General features: G+C 45.4%; 1 protein-coding gene across 1 annotated transcript in view; it reads left to right on the forward strand.

Moving 5' to 3' along the window:
- CHRDL2 (chordin like 2) overlaps window positions 1-22,216 on the forward strand; it is a 122,294-nt gene that overhangs the window by 17,311 nt on the left and 82,767 nt on the right. The window contains exon 5 of the mRNA XM_038765163.1: window positions 16,901-17,043. Coding sequence (XP_038621091.1) covers window positions 16,901-17,043 — 143 coding nt within the window. The remainder of the gene's footprint in view (window positions 1-16,900; window positions 17,044-22,216) is intronic.

The following is a 22,216-nucleotide window of genomic DNA, read 5'->3' on the forward strand; positions in this document are numbered from 1 at the left end:
CACGCTGCTTCTCTAAATAGAGAATAGAGACGGTTATATATATAACCGGTTTTATATATATATATATATATATATATATATATAGAGAGAGAGAGAGAGAGAGAGAGAGAGAGAGACGGTTATCTATATAGAGACGGTTCCTACCCAACAACGGGCTCACAGTCTTAAAGGGGGAGACAGACAACAAAACATGTAAACAGGTGTCAGAACAAATAAAATTAAAGCTATATGCACATCATTAACAAAATAAATAGAATAGTAAATATGTACAAGTAAAATAACTAGAGTAATAAATCTGTACAATTATATATACAAGTGCTTTGGGGAGGAGAAGGAGGTAGGGTGGAGGGATGGAGAGGAGGAGAGGAAAAAGGGGGCTCAGTCTGGGACTTGTTCATCTCAGTCCATGGAGAATGGTGCTCTGCACACTGTAAGCGCTTAGTACAGCGCTCTGCACATAGTAAGCGCTCAATAAATACGATTGATGTAAGAGCTCAATAAATACGACTGAATGAATGAATGGTCCCAGTCCCTCGAGGTTTCCAATTTGGTGAGACTGCTGAGGTAGGGCTCCCAAGGTTAGAGGGCTACTGGTCCTTTTCTCATACTTCCCTCCTTCTCCCCCATCCAACCCCCGGTTCTGAGTCTGTGGCAACTTAATTGTCAGCTGTGCGACTTTGGGCAAGTCACTTCACTTCTCTGTGCCTCAGTTACCTCATCTGTCAAATGGGGATGAAGACTGTGAGCCCCCCGTGGGACAACCTGATCACCTTGTAGACTGCCCAGCGCTTAGAACAGTGCTTTGCACATAGTAAGCGCTTAATAAATGCCACCATTATTATTATAATAGGGAGCTAACCTATTCTTGGTACACTGATCTCATCTATCTCACCACCAACCCCTTCCCCGCACAATCCCTCTGGCCTGGAACTCCCTTCCCCTTCATAAATGACAGGTGAAGAAGACAAGTGACAAATGACAGGTAGAGAAGCAGCGTGGCTCAGTGGAAAGAGCCCGGGCTTGGGAGTCAGAGGTCGTGGGTTCTAATCAATCAATCAATCGCATTTATTGAGTGCTTACTGTGTGCAGATGATGATGATGATGGCATTTGTTAAGTGCTTACTATGTGCAAAGCACTGTTCTAAGCGCTGGGGTAGATACAAGGTAATCAGTTTGTCCCACGGGGGGCTCACAGTCTTCATCCCCATTTTACAGATGAGGGAACTGAGGCCCAGAGAAGTGAAGTACTAAGCGCTTGGGAAGTACAAGTTGGCAACATATAGAGATGGTCCCTACCCAACAGTGGGCTCACAGTCTAGAAGGCTGTGCCACTTGTCAGCTGGGTGACTTTGGCCAAGTCACTTCACTTCTCTGGGCCTCAGTTCCCTCATCTGTAAAATGGGGGTTGACTGTGAGCCCCCCGTGGGACAACCTGATCACCTTGTATCCCCCCAGTGCTTAGAACAGTGCTTTGCACATAGTAAGCGCTTAATAAATGCCATTATTATTATTATTATTATCATTATTATTATTCTCTGGGCCTCAGTTCCCTCATCTGTCAAATGGGGATTAAGACTGTGAGCCCCCCATGGGACAACCTGATGACCTTGTATCTACCCAGCGCTTAGAACAGTGCTTGGCACATAGTAAGCGCTTAACAAATACCAACATTATTGTTATTATTATCACCACTCTCCTCAACTTCAAAACACTCCTAAAATCAAATCAATCAATCAATCAATCGCATTTTTATGATAATAATAAATAATAATGATGGCATTTGTTAAGCGCTTACTATGTGCAAAGCACTGTTCTAAGCGCTGATCTTTGTTAAGTGCTTACTATGTGCCAGGCACTGTACTAAGCACTGGGGTAGATATAAATTAATCATGTCAGGCACAGTCCTGCCACATAGGGCTCACAGTTTTAATCCCCATTTTACAGCAGCAGCGTGGCTCAGTGGAAAGAGCACAGGCTTTGGAGTCAGAGGTCGTGGTTTTTTTATTTATTCATATTTATTGAGCGCTTACTGTGTGCAGAGCACTGTACTAAGCGCTTGGACGGGGTTCGAATCCTGGCTCCGCCACATGTCTGCTGTGTGACCTTGGACAAGTCACTTAACTTCTCGGAGCCTCAGTTACCTCATCTGTAAAATGGGAATGATGACTGTGAGCCCCACGTGGGACAACCTGATCACCTTGTATCCCCCCAGCGCTTAGAACAGTGCTTTGCACATAGTAAGCACTTAGAAATGCCATTATAATAAGAATAATAACAATAATAACTGAAGTACAGCGAAGCGAAGTGACTTGCCCAAGGTGACATAGCAGACAACTGGAAGAGCTGGGATTAGAACCCAGATCCTTTTGACTCTCAGGCCTGTGCTCTGTCCACTAGACCATGGTATTTTTATTGAGCACTTAAGGGGAGCAGAGCACTGTATTAAGCACTTGGGAGAGTACTGTACAATACTATAGTGTACAAGTATAGTATAGTTGGTAGACAGTGTTCCCTGTCCACAAGGAGCTTACAGGCTAAAGGGGGAGGCAGTTATTCAAGTAAATAAATTATGGATCTATACATAAGTGCTGAGGGGCTGAGGATGGGGTGAATAGTACAGTGCTCTGCACACAGTAAGTGCTCAATAAATACGATTAAATTAATGAATATTGAGTGCTTGAAGGGTACAAATCCAAATGCACTGGTGAGGCGGAAGGCAGAGGGAATCAAGGAAAACGGACCTCAATTGGAGAAGGCCTTTTGGAGGAGATGTGACCTTAATAAGGATTTGAAGCCAGAGAGAGTCAAATAGGGAAGGGGAGGAAATTCCAGGTCAGGGGGAGGATTTGGGAAAGGAATTGGTGGCAAGACAGAAGAGAGATCAAGGTAAAGTGAGTAAACTGGAATTGGAGGAGTAAGTCTATGGGATGGATTGTAGTGAAAGAGTAGCGAGATAAGGTAGGAGGGGACAAGCTGACTGAGTGTTTTTAAGCCCATATTAAGGAGTTTCTGTTTGCTGCAGAAGTGGATGGGCAACCACTGGAGAAGTGGGAATGCGCTGATTGAACGTCTTTTTAGAAAAAGGATCCAGGCAGCAGAATGAAGTGTAGACTGAGTGGGGAGACATGGCGGGCAGGGATGTTAGTGAGGATGCTAATGCAGTAATTAAGACAGGATAGGGTAAGTGCTTTAGAACTGCGTAGTAACAGTTTGGGTGGAGAGGAAGGGCAGATTTTAGCGATATCTTGAAGGTCGAAGGGACAGAATTTGGTGACAGATTATGTCAGTCGAGGACAATGCCAAGATAGACTGTGATCCCGTTGTTGGCTATATGTCGCCAACTTGTACTTCCCAAGAGCTTAATACAGTGCTCTGCACACAGTAAGCGCTCAATAAATACGATTGAATGAATGAATGGGCTGCGAGATAAGGAGGATAGTGCTGTTGTCTAGAGAGGTGGGAAAGATGGAAGAGGACATCTTGCCCAAGAGGCCTAGCCTGACCTCATTCCCAATTCCCAGGAACATTGCTTGGCACATAGTAAGCGCTTAACAAATACCATCATTATTATTATTTCCCCTATCTGCCTTCCCCTCTGTGTCGACTACACAGTTGGCTGTGTGCCCCTTAAGCACTATGATACCCACCCTATCCTCAGTCCCACAGCAATTATGTCCATAGCCTGATACTCTACTATTTCCCCTACCTGTAATTTATTTTAATGTCCTCCTCCCCTCGTAAACAGTAAGCTCCTTGTGGGCAGGGATCGTGCCTGCCAACTGTATTGTATTTTTCCAAGCATTTAATACAGCTCTGCACACAGTAAGTGCTCAAGAAATGCCACCGATGGCTTGATTAATTGATTGATTGATTGATTGATAATCTCATGGAAGGGAGTTTGGAGGTGGGGCTCTTGAGGGACGTTGGTGGGACTGGGGCTGGAGAAGGGGTGGGAGTGTGGCTACTGTCCCCATTACACTGCAAGCTCATTGTGGGCAGGAAATGCCTGCCAACTTTTTTGTATTGTACTCTCCCTAGCCCTGAGTAATAATAATAATAAAGTCAATGGTATTTGTTAAGCACTTACTATGTTCCAAGCACTGTTCTAAGCACTGGGGTAGCTACAAGGTTATCAGGTTGTCCCACGTGGGGTTTTCAGGTTGTCCACGTGGGTAGCTATAAGGTAGTCAGGTTGTCCCACGTGGGGCTCACGGTCTTAATCCCCATTTTATGGATGAGGTAACTGAGGCAAAGAGAAATTCATTCATTCATTCAATCATATTTATTGAGTGCTTAGTGTGTGCAGAGCACTGTACTAAGCACTAGGGAAGTACAAGTTGGCAACATATAGAGACGGTCCCTGCCCAACATTGGGCTCACAGTCTAGAAGGGGGAGACAGAGAACAAAACAAAACATATTAACAAAATAAAATAAATAGAATAAATATGCACAAATAAAATAGAGTAATAAATGCATACAAACATATATACATATATACAGGTGCTGTGGGGAGGGGAAGGAGGTAGGGAAGGGGGGATGGGGAGGAGGAGAGGAAGGAGGGGGCTCAGTCTGGGAAGGCTTCCTGGAGGAGGTGAGCTCTCAGTAGGGCTTTGAAGGGAGGAAGAGAGCCAGCTTGGCGGATTTGTGGAGGGAGGGCATTCCGGGCCCGGGGGATGACGTGGGCCGGGGGTCGACGGCAGGACAGGCGAGAACGAGGCCTAACAGTGAGGAGATTAGCGGCAGAGGAGCGGAGGGTGCGGGCTGGGCTGGAGAAGGAGAGAAGGGAGGGGAGGTAGGAGGGGGCGAGGGGATGGACAGCCTGGAAGCCCAGGGTGAGGAGTTTTTGCCTGATGCGTAGGTTGATTGGTAGCCACTGGAGATTTTAAGTGATTTTAAGTTAAGTGCCTTGCCCAAAGTCAAACAGCTGACAAGTGATGGAGTGGGGGGGATTAGAACCCACATCTTCTGACTCCCAAGCCGTGCTCTTTTCACTAAGCCACACAAAGTAAGCACTCAATAAATAGCACTGGTGATTGACCAATGGTCTGGAGGCCTTATGCTGGGGAAGGATCAGAGGGGAGAGTATGGTAAATGGTGCCCTCACTTTCCTCAGGGCTACAAGAGCTGACAGAGCTGGGGTGGGTGGCGAAATCTGGGGACCACCTAGATGCTGTTCAGGAGGAGTCTGCCTCCAGGGAAGCGGCGAGGCCTAGGGGAAAGAGCACAGGCCTGAGAGTCCGAGCACCTGACTTCTCATCCCCGCTCTGCTGATCGCTTCCTGTGGGACCTGGGGCAAATCACTTAATCAGTCAATCAATCAATCGTATTTATTGAGCGCTTACTGTGTACAGAGCACTGTACTAAGCGCTTGGGAAGTACAAGCTGGCAACACATAGAGACAGTCCCTACCCAACAGCGGGCTCACAGTCTAGAAGGGGGAGACAGAGAACAACACCAAACATACTAACAAAGTAAAATAAATAGAATAGATAGGTACAAGTTTCCTCACTGTAAAATGAGTAGGGCCTTCCCTTCAAGGCCCTACTGAGAGCTCACCTCCTCCAGGAGGCCTTCCCAGACTGAGCCCCCTCCTTCCTCTCCCCCTCCTCCCCCTCTCCACCCCCACCGTCTTACCTCCTTCCCTTCCCAATAGCACCTGTATATATGTTTGTACGTATTTATTACTCTATTTTACTTGTACATATCTAGTCTATTTATTTTATTTTGTTAATATGTTTGGTTTTGTTCTCTATCTCCCCCTTCTAGACTGTGAGCCCACTGTTGGGTAGGGACTGTCTCTATATGTTGCCAACTTGTACTTCCCAAGCGCTTAGTACAGTGCTCTACACACAGTAAGCACTCAATAAATATGATTGATTGATTGATATTGATTTAAACCTACTCCTTCCTACTTGGACTGTGAGCCCCATGTGGGACAGGGACCATGTCCAGCCTGATAAACTTGTATCTACCCCAGCGCTTAGAACAGTCCTTGACACATGGTAAGCACTTAACAAATACCATAAAACAAATAAAAAACAAACGAATTCCACTCCCCTTACCTAGGCCTATTAAACAGTGACACAACTCTCTGAAACCAGTCTGGACTTTCTGAGGGGTCACAGGGGAGGGTTGCTTGCCTGTCCCGCCGTCGACCCCCGGCCCACGTCCTTCCCCTGGCCCGGAATGCCCTCCCTCCACACATCATCATCATCATCATCAATCGTATTTATTGAGCGCTTACTGTGTGCAGAGCACTGTACTAAACGCTTGGGAAGTGCAATTTGGCAACATATAGAGACAGTCCCTACCCAATAGTGGGCTCACACATCCGCCAAGCTAGCTCTCTTCCTCCCCTCAAAGCCCTCCTGAGAGCTCACCTCCTCCAAGAAGCCTTCCAGACTGAGCCTCCTTTTTCCTCTCCTCCTCCCCATCCCCTCCGCCCTACCTCCTTCCCCTCCCCACAGCATTTGTATATATTTGTACAGATTTATTAGTCTATTTATTTTACTTGTATTTACTATTCTATTTATTTTGTTAATGATAGCTGCAATTCTATTTGTTCTGACGACTCTGAAACCTGCCTACATGTTTTGTTTTGTCATCTGTCTCCCCCTTCTAGACTGTGAGCCCGCTGTCGGGTAGGGACCGTCTCTATATGTTGACGACTTATACTTCCCAAGCGCTTAGTGCAGTGCTCTGCACACAGTCAGCGCTCAATAAATACGATTGAAAGAATGAATCTGGGGAACCTCCAAGCCGGACCCCCTGAGTCGAGCCGACCTCCTCTGATGAACCCCTGTTATTTATCACCACCCTCCTGCTCAATCTTCAGGCCGCCTCAACCCCACCACCCAGAGAAATATCTCTGAACAGTGCAGAGCGCTTAGAACAGTGCTTTGCACATAGTAAGCGCTTATTAAATGCCATTATTATTATACAGCTGCTACGGATGCAGGAGATAGCGTGTCTGTTTATTTTTGGATTGTACTCTCCCAAGCGCTTAGCGCTGGGCTCTGCACACAGCGCTCGATAAATACGATTGAATTGAATGAATAGTGATGCAGCAGGTGAGAACACGGCAGCTGGCGATGCGGCTTGCCGAATTGTACTTTCCAAGCGCTTAGTACAGTGCTCTGCACACAGTAAGCGCTCAATACGATGGCGTGAATGAATGAATGCTGCAGTTAGGAATCAATTGTCCTCTTTTAGGCACATCTCCACCAAGAGGCCTTCCCTGACTAAGCCCTCCTTTCCCCTTCCTTCATTCGTTCAGTTGTGTTTATTGAGCGCTTACTGTGTGAAGAGCACTGTACTAAGCGCTTGGAAAGTACAATTCGGCAACAGATAGAGACAATGACAGGCCCACTCTCCCACTCCCTTTTGCATCACCTGCGCATTTGGATATTTTTCCTTTATTCATCCCTCCCTCAGCCCCACAGCCCTTATGTACCTCACTTATATTGCTCTGCACACAGTAAGCGCTCAATAAATATGATTGATTATTTACTTTTATTAATGTCTGTCTCCCCCTCTAGACTATGAGCTCATTGTGGAGAGGGAATGTTTCTACCAACTCTGTTGTTCTGTGCTCTCCCAAGCGCTTAGTACAGTGCCCTGCACACAGTGAGTGCTCAATAAATATGATTAATTGACTGATCAATTAACTCAGGGACTGTGTCCAACCTGATTTACTTGTATTCACCCCAGTGCTTAGTACTGTGCCTGGCACATAGTAACAAATACCAGAATTATAATAATTATTATTATTATTACTATGAGAGTAATTTTCTGTTGTATATGAAGATGGAGGCAGGACATGGGGGAGAGGTTGGCAGCAAGAGAGATGAGATAGTGATGTGACAGGTAATAATAATAATAATAATAATAATAATAATAATAATAATAATAATAACAACTATGGCTTTTGTTGGGCTTACTATGTGTACTTACTATGTGCTTACTATATGCCAGACACTGTACTAAGCACTGAGGCAGATGTAAGCAACTCAAATTGGATACAGTCCCTGTCCCATGTGGGGCTAACAGTCTCAATCCCCATTTTACAGTTGAAGAGTGGCTCAGCGGAAAGAGCCCGGGCTTTGGGGTCAGAGGTCATTCATTCATCCATTCATTCATTCAATCGTATTTATTGAGCACTTACTGTGTGCAGAGCACTGTATTAAGCGCTAGGGAAGTACAAGTTGGCAACATATAGAGACGGTCCCTACCCAACAGTGGGCTCACAGTCTAGAAGCTGCCACTTGTCAGCTGTGTGACTTTGGGCAAGTCACTTAACTTCTCCGGGCCTCAGTTCCCTCATCTGTAAAATGGGGACTAAGACCGCGAGCCCCCAGTGGGACAACCTCATCACCTTGTACGGCGTTATTTTATTTAGTGCTCCTTAATTAGGCTCTATCAGAGCTCACTTGGAGTAAATTCCCTCGGTCTCATTTCCTTAGAAAACATGATATGGCGTCGGCGTTGCTCTTCTTTACAATTCACTGAATGCCGGCTCTCTAGTTTCACAAGGGTGAAATGCAAAAAGTAGTACCAAATCATAATGTTTTGCTCCAGTTCTGTGACCTTTAGTCTTGGCTAGTGAGAGAAACACTACTCCAATCACTGTAGCTTTCTGGGATTTACCTTGAAGAGAAATCATCATCATCATCAGTCGTATTTATTGAGCGCTTACTATGTGCAGAACACTGTACTAAGCGCTTGGGAAGTACAAATGGGCAACATATAGAGACAGTCCCTGCCCAACAGTGGGCTCACAGTCTAAAAGGGGGAGACAGAGAACAAGACCAAACATACTAACAAAATCAAATAAATAGAATAGATATGTAGAAATAAAATAAATAAATAAATAAATAAATAGAGTAATAAATCTGTACAACCATATATACGTATATACAGGTGCTGTGGGAAAGGGAAGGAGGTAAGATGGGGGGGATGGAGAGGGGGACGAGAAATGAGCATGTATCACCCTTTGCTAAGCACTTAGTACAGTGCAAGCGCTTAGTACAGTGCTCTGCACATATTAAGCGCTCAATAAATACGATTGATTGATTTGCTTTGTTCAAGACATCCCAGCCCTTTCCCTTCCCCCAGGACTCTCCATAACTTCTACTCCCTTCTTGAAGGGGAGACAGGATATCAGCAGAGTGCATTCTAGAACATGATAGAGGAGCTATGGGAGAAGGAAATTATGGACAGCTTTTGAAAGTCAACTCCCATTCCCTCCCTCTCAGGCTATCCCCATACACATTTTCGACAGTGATGCCAATCTGTTTTATATTGAATACAAATACGCTTGTATGTGAATTCAAAGTAAGGGACCATCTCTATATGTTGCCAACTTGTACCTCCCAAGCGCTTAGTACAGTGCTGTGCACACAGTAAGCGTTCAATAAATACGATTGAATGAATGAATGAATTGTAACCTCCCCAGCGCTTAGAACAGTGCTTGGCGCATAGTAAGCGCTTAATAAATGCTATCATTATGATTATTAGACTGTTATTTTAGACTGTGAGCCCACTGTTGGGTAGGGACTGTCTCTATATGTTGCCAACTTGTACTTCCAGTGCTCTGCACACAGTAAGTGCTCAATAAATACGATTGATGATTGATTGATTATTATAAGTAACTGAGAAGTGAAGTGACTTGCTCAAGATCATACAACAGACAAGTGGCGGAGCCAGGATTAGAACCCATGACCTCCTGACCGCCAGGAATGCGCTCTAGCCACTGTGGCAGCGACGGGACTGTATCGCTGCTCAGCAGGGACCTCCACACTTCCAGGGACAGTGTGAGGGGCCAGGGAAAAATCTGTATCCCTTCCTCTCTCTCAGGGAAGCGTGAGGGGCTAGAAACAGATATTTCCCCTCCATCTTCTTTTAGACTGTGAGCCCAATGTTGGGTAGGGACTGTCTCTATATGTTGCCAATTTGTACTTCCCAAGCGCTTAGTACAGTGCTCTGCACATAGTAAGCGCTCAATAAATATGATTGATTGATTGATCTTCTCAGGACGGTGTGAGGGGCTTCAGAAGGGACTTTGTCCCCTCCTTCCCCTTGGGACAATGTGCGGGGCTAGAGAAGGAATGGGGTACCTTCCTCCATAACAGGACAATATGAGGAGCTAAAGCATTCAACTGTGAACTCACTGTTGGGTCGGGACCGTCTCTATATGTTGCCAACTTATATTTCCCAAGCGCTTTGTACAGTGCTCTGCACACAGTAAGCGCTCAATAAATATGATTGAATAAAGGAATGAATTCAATTGTATTTACTGAGCGCTTACTGAGTGCAAAGCACTCTACCAGAGAAGCAGCGTGGCTCAGTGGAAAGATCCCGGGCTTTGGAGTCAGAGGTCGTGGGTTCAAATCTTGGCTCCGCCACTTGTCAGCTGTGTGACTTTGGGCAAGTCACTTCACTTCTCTGGGCCTCGGTTACCTCATCTGGAAAATGGGGATTGACTGTGAGCCCCCCGTGGGACAACCTTGTAACCTCCCCAGCGCTTAGAACAGCGCTGTGCACACAGTAAGTGCTTAATAAATGCCATTATTACTAAGCAGTTGGAAAGTACAATTCAGCAACAAATAGAGACAATCCCGACCCAACAATGGACTCACAGTCTAGAAGGGAGGAATTATCGTATTTGTTAAGTCCTTACCATGGGCCAGGCACTGTACTAAGAGCTGGGGTGGATACAAGCAAATCGGGTAGGACACAGTCCCTTGTCCCACGTGGGGTTCACAGTCTCAATCCCCATTTTCCAGGTGAGGTAACTGAGGCCCAGAGAAGCAAAGTGACTTGTCCAAGGCCACACAGCAGGCAAGTGGCGGAGCCAGGATTAGAACCCATGACCTTCTGATTCCCAGGCCCACATTGTAGCCACTATGCCATCCCCTGCTCCTTCTCAGGACAATGTGAGGGGTTAGAACAGGGACCACATCCCCTGTTTCTTCTCAGAACAGTGTGAGGGGCTGGAGCAGGGATTATGTCTCCTGCGTCCTGTCAGGAGGTCGCCCCTGAACTCCAGCAGGCCAACCCTTTCCCCTATACCTCAGATGGCATCTTCGGAAAATTCTGGTTCCCACACTCACTCCCCTTCCTCCTCTCCATCTTCAGTCATTCAATAAAAAGTAAATCAGTGAGCGCTTACCATGTGCGGAGCACTGCACCAAGAGGTGGGAGAGCACCACAGAGTTGGTAGAAACGACAGCCGCCCTCACTGAGTCCCCTTTTTCCTCTCCTCCTCCTCCTCCTCATCATCAGTCGTATTTATTGAGCGCTTACTATGTGCAGAGCACTGTACTAAGCGCTTGGGAAGTACAAATTGGCAACACATAGAGATGGTCCCTACCCAACAGTGGGCTCACAGTCTAAAAGGGGGAGACAGAGAACAAAATCAAACATACTAACAAAATAAAATAAATGGAATAGATATGTACAAGTAAAATAAATAAATCAATAAATAGAGTAATAAATATGTACAAACATATATACATATATACAGGTGCTGTGGGGAAGGGAAGGAGGTAAGATGCGGAGGATGGAGAGGGGGACGTGCGGGAGAGGAAGGAAGGGGCTCAGTGTGGGAAGGCCTCCTGGAGGAGGTGAGCTCTCAGTAGGGCCTGAAAGGAGGAAGAGAGCTCCCCATCCCCTCCCCACAGCACCTGTATAAATGTTTGTACAGATTTATTACTCTATTTATTTTACTTTTACATATTTACTATTCTATTTTGCTAATGATGTGCATCTAGCTTTACTTCTATTTGTTCTGATGACTTGACACCTGTCCACATGTTTTGTTTTGTTGTCTGTCTCCCCCTTCTAGACTGTGAGCCCCTTGTTGGGTAGGGACCGTCTCTATTTGTTGCCGACTTGTACTTCCCAAGCGCTTAGTACAGTGCTCTGTGCACAGTAAGCGCTCAATAAATATGATTGAATGAATGAATGAATGAATCATCTTCTCTGGCTCCTTTATCTCTGTGCCTTCGAACAGCCCCCCGTTTTGAAATACCATCTTATCGGCAGAATGGATAGAGCTCGGGCCTGAGTGTCAGGTCGTGGGTTCTAATCCCGGCTCTGACACTTGTCTGCTCTGTGACCTTGGGCAAGTCACTTCACTTCTCTGAGCCTCAGTTTCCTCAGATGGAAAAGGGGGATTGAGACTGTGAGCCCCACGTGGGACAGGGACTGTATCCAACCCGCTTTGCTTGTGTCCACCTCAGCGCTTAGTACAGTGCCTGGAACATAGTGAGCAATTAACAAATGTCATAGTCATTATTATTATTAACTGCACCCCACCTTCTGGATCTTGCCCCTTCTCCTTTTCTCCTCTCAATTTATCAGGTTTGTGATCCATCTGCCAGACCATCTGCCTCAGTTTCCCTCCTCCCAGCTCACACCTCTGCCCCGGACCCCATAGATTTCTCCGTCTCTCCTATGCCAAACCCCCGCATTATGTAAGCTCATTGCAGAGAAGCAGAGTGGCTCAGTGGAAAGAGCCCGGGCTTTGGAGTCAGAGGTCATGGGTTCAAATCCCAGCCCTACCAATTGTCAGCTGTGTGACTTTGGGCAAGTCACTTAACTTCTCTGTGCCTCAGTGACCTCATCTGTAAAATGGGGATGAAGACTGTGAGCCCCCCGTGGGACAACCTGATCACCTTGTATCCCCCCCCCCCAGTGCTTAGAACAGTGCTTTGCATGTAGTAAGTGCTTAATAAATGCCATCATTATCATTATTATTATTATTGTGGACAGTGAATGTTCCTGGTCATCGTTATATTATACTTTCTCAAGAGCTTAGTACATGCTTGGCACACAGTAAGCGCTCAGTAAATATGACCCAATGAATTATAAACATTCATTCACTATGGTGTCCCTTTTTTTACGGCATTTATTAAGCACTTACTATGCACAAAGCACTGTTCTGAGCTCTGGGGAGGTTACAAGGTTGTCCCACGGGGCACTCACAGTCTTAATCTCCATTTTACAGATGAGGTAACGGAGGCACAGAGAAGTTAAGTGACTTGCCCAAAGTCACACAGCTGACAAGTGGCGGGGCTGGGATTTGAACCCAGGACCTTTGACTCCAAAGCCCGGGCTCTTTCCACCGAGCCACGCTGCTTCAAGCTGCCCTTGTGAGCAGTCTGCTCCCCCATTGTCAGCAGTGGTATTTATTGAGTGCTTACTGTGCGCAGAGCATTGGACTAAATGCCACTGGAACAGAGAGTACCATTGAGAAGGAGCAAGGGCTATTGGAAAGAGCATGGGCTTGGCACTCAGAGGACCTGGGATCTAATCCTGGCTCTGTGCCTCAGTTTCCTCATCAGTAAAATGGGGATTCAATACCTCTCCCTTGTGAGCCCCATGCGGGATCTGATTATCTTGAATCTCTCCCAGTGGTCAGTACAGTGCCTGGCACATAATAAATGCTTAACAAATACTATTATCATTCTTATTATTATTGTCATTATTATTGAGTGGACATGCTCCCTTCCCTCAAGGAGCTTGAAATCTAGCAGGAGGGATACCTGGAGGAGAAGAAATCATCATCATCATCAATCATATTTATTGAGCGCTTACTGTGTGCAGAGCACTGTACTAAGCGCTTGGGAAGTCCAAGTTGGCAACATATAGAGACAGTCCCTACCCAACAGTGGGCTCACAGTCTAAAAGAGATGACTTCAATACTACTACTACTACTAATAATAATGATGGTATTCGTTAAGCGCTTACTATGTGCCAAGCACTATTCTAAGCACTGGTGTAATAATAATAATGATGTCATTTATTAAGCGCTTACTGTGTGCAGAGCACTGTTCTAAGCGCTGGGGAGTTTACAGGATGATCAGGTTGTCCCACGTGGGCCTCACAGTCTTAATCCCCATTTTCCAGATGAGAGAACTGAGGCCCAGAGAAGTGAAGTGACTTGCCCAAAGTCACACAGCTGACAAGTGGCGGAGCCAGGATTTGAACCCATGACCTCTGACTCCAAAGCCCGGGCTCTTTCCACTGAGCCACACAAGGTAATCAGGTTGTCCCATGTGGGGCTCACAGTCTTAATTCCCACTTTACAGACGAGGGAACTGAGGCCCAGAGAAGTTAAGTGAGTTGCCCAAAGTCACACAGCAGATAAGTGGCAGAGCCGGGATTAGAACCGACGACCTCTGACTCCCAAACCCGGGCTCTTTCCACTAAACTCCGTTGCTTCTGGCTCAACAGAATAATCTGGAATAATTTCCCACTCACCCCGTGAGAAGCAGCATGGCCTAGTAGATAGAGCACAGGCCTAGGAATCAGAAGGATCTGGGTTCTAATCTCGCCTCCACCACTTGTCTGCTGCGTGACTTTGGGCAAGTCACTTAATTTCTCTGTGCTTCTGTTCCCTCATCTGTAAAATGGGGATTAAGACTGTGAGCCCCACATGGGACATGGACCTTGTTCACCCTGATTAGTTTGAATATTCCCCTGCGTTTAGTGCAGGGCCTGATCCAGCGCTTAGAACAGTGCTTTGCACATAGTAAGTGCTTAACAAATACCATCATTATTATTAGTAGTAGTAGTACTAGCAAGCGCTTAATGGATACCATTCATTCATTCATTCATTCATTCAATCGTTTTTATTGAGCGCTTACTGTGTGCAGAGCACTGTACTAAGTGCTTGGGAAGTACATGTTGGCAACATCTAGAGACAGTCCCTAAGCAGCGTGGCTCAGTGGAAAGAGCCCGGGCTTTGGAGTCAGAGGTCATGGGTTCAAATCCCGACTCCGCCACATGTCTGCTGTGTGACCTTGGGCAAGTCACTTAACTTCTCTGAGCCTCAGTTCCCTCATCTGTAAACTGGGGATTAAGACTGTGAGCCCCACGGGGGACAACCTGATCACCTTGCCTCCCCCCCCAGCGCTTAGAACAGTGCTCTGCACATAGTAAGCGCTTAACAAATGCCATCATCATCATCATCCCTACCCAACAACAGGCTCCCAGTCTAGAAGGGGGAGACGGACAACAAAACAAAACATGAAGACAGGTGTCAAAACCGTCAGAATAAATAGAGTACAAACAAACCGACCATCTCTTGGGGAGTGGACGAGGCATGGTGTGGAGGCTGGGGATTTCCAGGGATGAAGACTTGTACTTCCCAAGCGCTTAGTACAGTGCTCTGCACACAGTAATCAATCAATCAATCGTATTTATTGAGCGCTTACTGTGTGCAGAGCACTGTACTATGCAGTGCAGTGCAGAGCACTGTATATATGGATATATGGTTGTACATATTTATTACTCTATTTATTTATTTATTTATTTATTTTTCTTGTACATTTCTATCCTACTTATTTTATTTTGTTGGTATGTTTGGTTCTGTTCTCTGTCTCCCCCTTTTAGACTGTGAGCCCACTGTAGGGTAGGGACTGTCTCTATGTGATGCCAATTTGTACTTCCCAAGCGCTTAGTACAGTGCTCTGCACATAGTAAGCGCTCAATAAATACGATTGATTGATTGATTGATTGTACTAAGCGCTTGGGAAGTACAAGTTGGCAACATATAGGGACGGTCCCTACCCAACAGCAGGCTCACAGTCTAGGAGGGGGAGACAGACAACAAAACAAAACACATTAACAAAATAAGATAAATAGAATAATTATGTACAAATAAAATAAAGTAATAAATACGTACAAACTTATATACATATATACAGGTGATATACATATATACAGGTGCATACGTATATACAGGACACTTAGTATAGTGCCCTCAATAAGTGCTCAATTCATTCATTCATTCAATGGTATTTACTGAGCGCTTACTATCTGCAGAGCACTGTACTAAGAGCTTGGGAAGTCCAAGTTGGCAACATATAGAGATGGTCCCTACCCAACAGCGGGCTCACAGTCTAGACGGGGGAGACAGACAACAGAACAAAACATATTAACAAAATAAGATAAATAGTATAAATATGTACAAGTAAAATAAATAAAGTAATAAATATGTACAAACTTATATACTTATACACAGGTGATATACACATGTACAGGTGTATACGTATATACAGGACACTTAGTATAGTGCCCTCATTAAGTGCTCAATTCATTCATTCATTTAATCATATTTATTGAGCATTTACTGTGTGCAGAGCACTGTACTAAGCACTTGGGAAGTCCAAGTTGGCAACATATAGAGACGGTCCCTACCCAACAGCGGGCTCACAGCCTAGGAGGGGGAGACAGAGAACAAAACAAAACATATTAACAAAATAAAATAAATAGAATAAATATGTACAAATAAAATAAATAAATAAATAAAATAATAAACACGTACAAACTTATATACATATATACTGGTGATATACATATATACAGGTGATATACATATATACAGGTGTATGCGTATATGCAGGACACTTAGTATAGTGCCCTCAATAAGTGCTCAATAAATATGATTGAACGAATGACCCCGCAGGAATCTGCAGGGAGACAGAGAAAGGTTTGGGGGCTCTGAGCCAAAGAAGGTCCAGTCTGGGCGGGGAGAGAGATGGGGTGGAAATGGGAGAAGAATTCCGCTCCTCGTTTCCAGGAAAGGCCTTGTCCCAAGCGCGGTCCCGCTGCCGGGGCCTTCTTCCTGTCAGTGGGATGGGCACGGCCAGGCAAGGAACAGCAAGGCCTCAAATCAATCAATCAAGCGTATTTATTGAGCGCTTACTGTGTGCAGAGCACTGTACTAAGCGCTTGGGAAGTCCAAGTTGGCAACATATAGAGACGGTCCCTACCCAACAGTGGGCTCACAGTCTAGAAGTCTAGAAATGCACAGTCAAATGCATTTCTTTTCTCCCCGCTCTCCCCCCTGCCCCGCTCGGCCCCACTGCCATCTTCTTCTTGGCCTTGCAGACCCTCCCCAACCGTCCGGGCTGAGGGCACCGCTGAAGCTCTGCCAGTACAACGGGACAACCTACCAGCCCGGGGCCACCTTCTCCGAGCCCGAGGCCTTCCCGTCCCGCCAGTCCAACCAGTGTGCCCAGTGCACTTGCGCGGTAAGTAATTCAGTTATTTCTAATCACCTCTCTCTCCCCCGCTAGACCGAAAGCTCCTTGTGGGCAGAGAATGTGTCTGTTTATTGTTCTAGTTCCCCCTCGTCCCCATCCCCCTCATCTTACCTCCTTCCCTTCCCCACAACACCTGTATATATGTATATATGTTTGCACATATTTATTACTCTATTTATTTTCCTTGTACATATCTATTCTATTTATTTTATTTTGTTAGTATGTTTGGTTTTGTTCTCTGTCTCCCCCTTTCAGACTGTTGGGTAGGGACTGTCTCTTTATGTTCCCAATTCGTACTTCCCAAGTGCTTAGTACAATGCTCTGCACACAGTAAGCGCTCAATAAATACGATTGATTCTAGTGTGCCTTCCCAATCGTTTAGTACAGTGTTCTGCACACAATAAGCATTCAATAAATACAATCAACTGAGTGACTAAGAGTTTCCTCCCCAGCCTCCTCGTGGGCCGCTCCATTTTGGGATTGGGAATTTATTCGCTCCCGAGGCTTCAACTACCACCTTTGGGTGGATGATATGCATATCTTCAGCCCAGAGGTGGTAACTGAAGCCTGGCTCAGTGGAAAGAGCCCTGGCTTTGGAGTCAGAGGTCAGGGGTTCAAATCCCGGCTCCGCCAACTGTCAGCTGTGAGACTTTGGGCAAGTCACTTCACTTCTCTGGGCCTCAGGGACCCCGTCTGTAAAAAGGGGCATTAATAATAATAATAATAATAATGGCATTTATTAAGCGCTTACTATGTGCAAAGCACTGTTCTAACTGTGAGCCCCCTGTGGGACAACCTGATCGCCTCGTAACCTCCCCAGTGCTTAGAACAGTGCTTGGCACATAGTAAGCGCTTAATAAATGGCATCATCATCATCATCATCATATCTACATCTCCAGCCCTGATCTCTCGCCCTCTCTGCTGTCTCTAATTTCCTCTTGCCTTCAGGACAGCTCTACTCAGAAATCCTCCCGTCACCTCAAGCTTTATATGTCCAAAATAGTACACCTTATCGTCCCACACAAACCCCGCCCTCTCCCTGACTTTCCCTTCACTGTAGATGGCATCACCGTCCTTCCTGTTTCGCAAGTCATCATCATCATCATCATCAATCATATTTATTGAGCGCTTACTGTGTGCAGAGCACTGTACTAAGTGCTTGGGAAGTACAAGTTGGCAACATATAGAGACAGTCCCTACCCAACAGTGGGCTCACAGTCTAAAAGGGGGAGACAGAGAACAAAACCAAACATACTAACAAAATAAAATAAATAGAATAGATATGTACAAGTAAAATAAATAAATAAAGAAATAAATAAATAAATAAATAAATAGAGTAGCAAATATGTACAAACATATATACATATATACAGGTGCTGTGGGGAAGGGAAGGAGGTAAGATGGGGGGGATGGAGGGGGGACGAGGGGGAGAGGAAGGAAGGGGCTCAGTCTCACCTCCTCCAGGAGGCCTTCCCAGACTGAGCCCCCTCCTCCCCCTCCTCATCCCCCCCGCCTTACCTCCTTCCCCTCCCCACAGCACCTGTATATATGTATATATGTTTGTACGGATGTATTACTCTATTTATTTTATTTGTACATATTTATTCTATTGATTTTATTTTGTTAATGTTTTGTTTTGTTCTCTGTCTCCCCCTTCTAGACTGTGAGCCCGCTGTTGGGTAGGGACCATCTCTATATGTTGCCAACCTGTATTTCCCGAGCACTTAGTACAGTGCTCTGCACACAGTAAGCACTCAATAAATATGATTGAATGAATGAATGAACCCACATATTCTTCTTTCTAGACTGTGAACCCGCCTTTGGATATGTTGCCAGTTTGTACTTCGCAGTAGCTTAGTACAGTGCTCTGCACACAGTAAGCGCTCAATAAATACGATTGAACGAAGGAATATTCAATCCATCACTAAATCCTGTTGGTCCCACCTTGACAACATCGCTAATATCCGCCCTTTCCTCTCCATCCAAACTGCTGCCACATTCATTCATTCAGTCAGTCAGTCATATTTATTGAGCGCTTACTGTGTGCAGCACACTGTACTAATTGCTTGGGAAGTCCAAGTTGGCAACATATAGAGACAGTCCCTACCCAACAGTGGGCTCACAGTCTAAAGGTCTTCCTAGACTAAGCCCCCCTTTTCCTCTTTTCCCATTCCCTTCTGCGTTGCCCTGATTGCTCCCTTTATTCATCCCCCTTCCCAGCCCCAAAGCACTTATGTCCATATCTGTCATTTGGTTATTTGCATTCATGTCTGTCTCCCCCTACTCTAGACTGTAAGCTCGTTGTGGGCAGCGAATGTTTCTGTTCATTGTTGCATTAATAATAATAATAATAATAATAATAATAATAATAATAATGGCATTTATTAAGCTCTTACTATGTGCAAAGCATTGTTCAAAATGCTGGGGGTGTGTACCAACTTGTACTGCCCAAGAGCTTAGTACAGTGCTCTGCACACAGTAAGCGCTCAATAAATACGATTGATTGATTGATTGATCAGGTTGTCCCACGGGGGGCTCACAGCCTTAATCTCCATTTTACAGATGAGGTAACTGAGGCTCAGAGAAGTTAAGTAACTTGTCCAGAGTCACTCAGCTGACAATTGGCAGAGTCGGGATTTGAACCCGTAATAATGATAATGGCATTTGTTAAGCGCTTACTATGTGCAAAGCACTGTTCTAAGCGCTGGGGAGGATACAGGGTGATCAGGTTGTCCCACTTGGGATTCACAGTCTTAATCCCCATTTTACAGATGAGGGAACTGAGGCACAGAGAAGTTAAGTAACTTGCCCAAAGCCACTCAGCTGACAATTGGCGGAGTCAGGATTTGAACCCATGACCTCTGACTCTAAAGCCTTGGCTCTTTCCACTGAGCCATGCTGCTTCTCACTGTAGTTTGTACTGTAGTTTCCCGAGCACTTTGTAAAGTGCTCTGCACACAGTAAGCATTCAATAATGAATGCTTACTGAATGAATGAATGAATAATAATAATGGCATTTATTAAGCACTTACTATATGCAAAGCACTGTTCTAAGCACTGGGAAGGTTACAAGGCGATCAGGTTGTCCCATGGGGGGCTCACAGTCTTCATCCCCATTTTACAGATGAGGGAACTGAGGCCCAGAGAAGTGAAGTGACTTGTCCAAAGTCACACAGCTGACAATTAGCAGAGCCGGGATTTGAACCCATGACCTCCGACTCCAAAGCCCGGGCTCTTTTCCACTGAGCCACGCTGCTTCTCTAATGAATGAATGAATGAATGAATGAATAGAGAAGCAGCGTGGCTCAGTAATAATGATGGCATTTGTTAATGATGGCATTTGTTAAGCGCTTACTATGTGCAGAGCACTGTTCTAAGCAGTAGGAAAGAGCCCGGGCTTTGGAGTCAAAGGTCATGGGTTCAAATCCCGACTCTGCCAATTGTCAGCTGTGGGACTTTGGGCAGTCACTTAACTTCTCTGTGCCTCAGTTACCTCATCTGTAAAATGGGGATTAAGACTGTGAGCCCCATGAGGGACAACCTGATCACCTTGTAACCTTCCCAGTGCTTAGAACAGTGCTTTGCACATAGTGAGCGCTTAATAAATGCCATTATTATTATTATTATTTATTATTAATAAGTACGATTGAGTGAAATGAATGAATGAATGAATGGGAGAGGGCTAGTGGCGAGGAGGGGAGGCAAGTGGCTCAGGGATAGGGGAGGGGAAGACATGCCGATGGACACCCCTGAATCTACCTCAGGTGTGACCTCAATGTCCTCTAATAAAAATGATACTAATAACTGTGGTTTTGTTACTATCTGCCAAGCACTGTACTAAGCGCTGGGGTTGATACAAGCTTACCGGATTGAACACAGTCTCAATCACATGCGGTGCTCGGGGTTTGAGAGGGAGAGAGAACAGTTATTCAATCCCCAAATTACAGATGAGGTCATCGAGGCCCAGAGAATCAATCAATCAATCGTATTTATTGAGCGCTTACTGTGTGCAGAGCACTGTACTAAGCGCTTGGCAAGTGCAAGTTGGCAACATCATCATCAATCGTATTTATTGAGCGCTTACTATGTGCAAAGCACTGTACTAAGCGCTTGGGAAGTACAAATTGGCAACATACAGAGACGGTCCCTACCCAACAGTGGGCTCACAGTCTAAAAGGGGGAGACAGAGAACAAAAACAAACATACTAACAAAATAAAATAAATAGAATAGATATGTACAAGTAAAATAAATAAATAAATACATAAATAGAGTAATAAATCTGTACAAGCATATATACATATATACAGGTGCTGCGGGGAAGGGAAGGAGGTAAGGTGGGAGGGATGGAGAGGGGGACGAGGGGGAGAGGAAGGAAGGGGCTCAGTCTGGGAAGGCCTCCTGGAGGAGGTGAGCTCTCAGCAGGGCCTTGAAGGGAGGAACATATAGAGACATTTCCTACCCAACAGTGGGCTCACAGTCTAAAAGGGGGAGACGGAGAACAAAACCAAACATACTAACAAAATAAAATAAATAGACTAGATATGTACAAGTAAAATAAATAAATAAATAAATAAATAACAAAGAGAAGTGAAGTGACTTGGCCAAGGTCACACAGCAGGCAAATGGCGGAGCAGGGTTTAGAACCAAGATCCTTCTGACTGCCGGGTCCGTGCGTCACTGAGGGCGAGGTTCACCTCCAAGTGCGTGTGTGTGTGTGAAAGGGCCACTGTCGGACCTATAGTCTCAGCCACATCATGGGCAAAGAAATAATAAAAATAATAATAATAATTGTGGTATTTGTTAAGCGTTTACTCTGCTCCAGGCACTGTACTAAGCGCTGGGGTGGACACAAGCAAACTGGGCTGGCCGCACGGGTCTCATAGTCCCGGAGAAGCAGCGTGGCTCAGGGGAAAGAGCCAAGGCTTTGGAGTCAGAGGTCAGGGGTTCAAATCCTGGCTCTGCCACTTGTCAGCTGTGTGACTTTGGGCAAGTCACTTCACTTCTCTGGGCCTCAGTTCCCTCATCTGTAAAATGGGGATGAAGACTGTGAGCCCCCCGATGGGACAACCTGATCACCTTGTAACCTCCCCAGCGCTTAGAACAGTGCTTTGCACATAGTAAGAGCTTACTAAATGCCACCATTATTATTATTATAGGCTT

Source organism: Tachyglossus aculeatus, chromosome 2 (assembly GCF_015852505.1).
Source record: "Tachyglossus aculeatus isolate mTacAcu1 chromosome 2, mTacAcu1.pri, whole genome shotgun sequence".
In the NCBI taxonomy this organism is placed as follows: domain Eukaryota; kingdom Metazoa; phylum Chordata; class Mammalia; order Monotremata; family Tachyglossidae; genus Tachyglossus; species Tachyglossus aculeatus.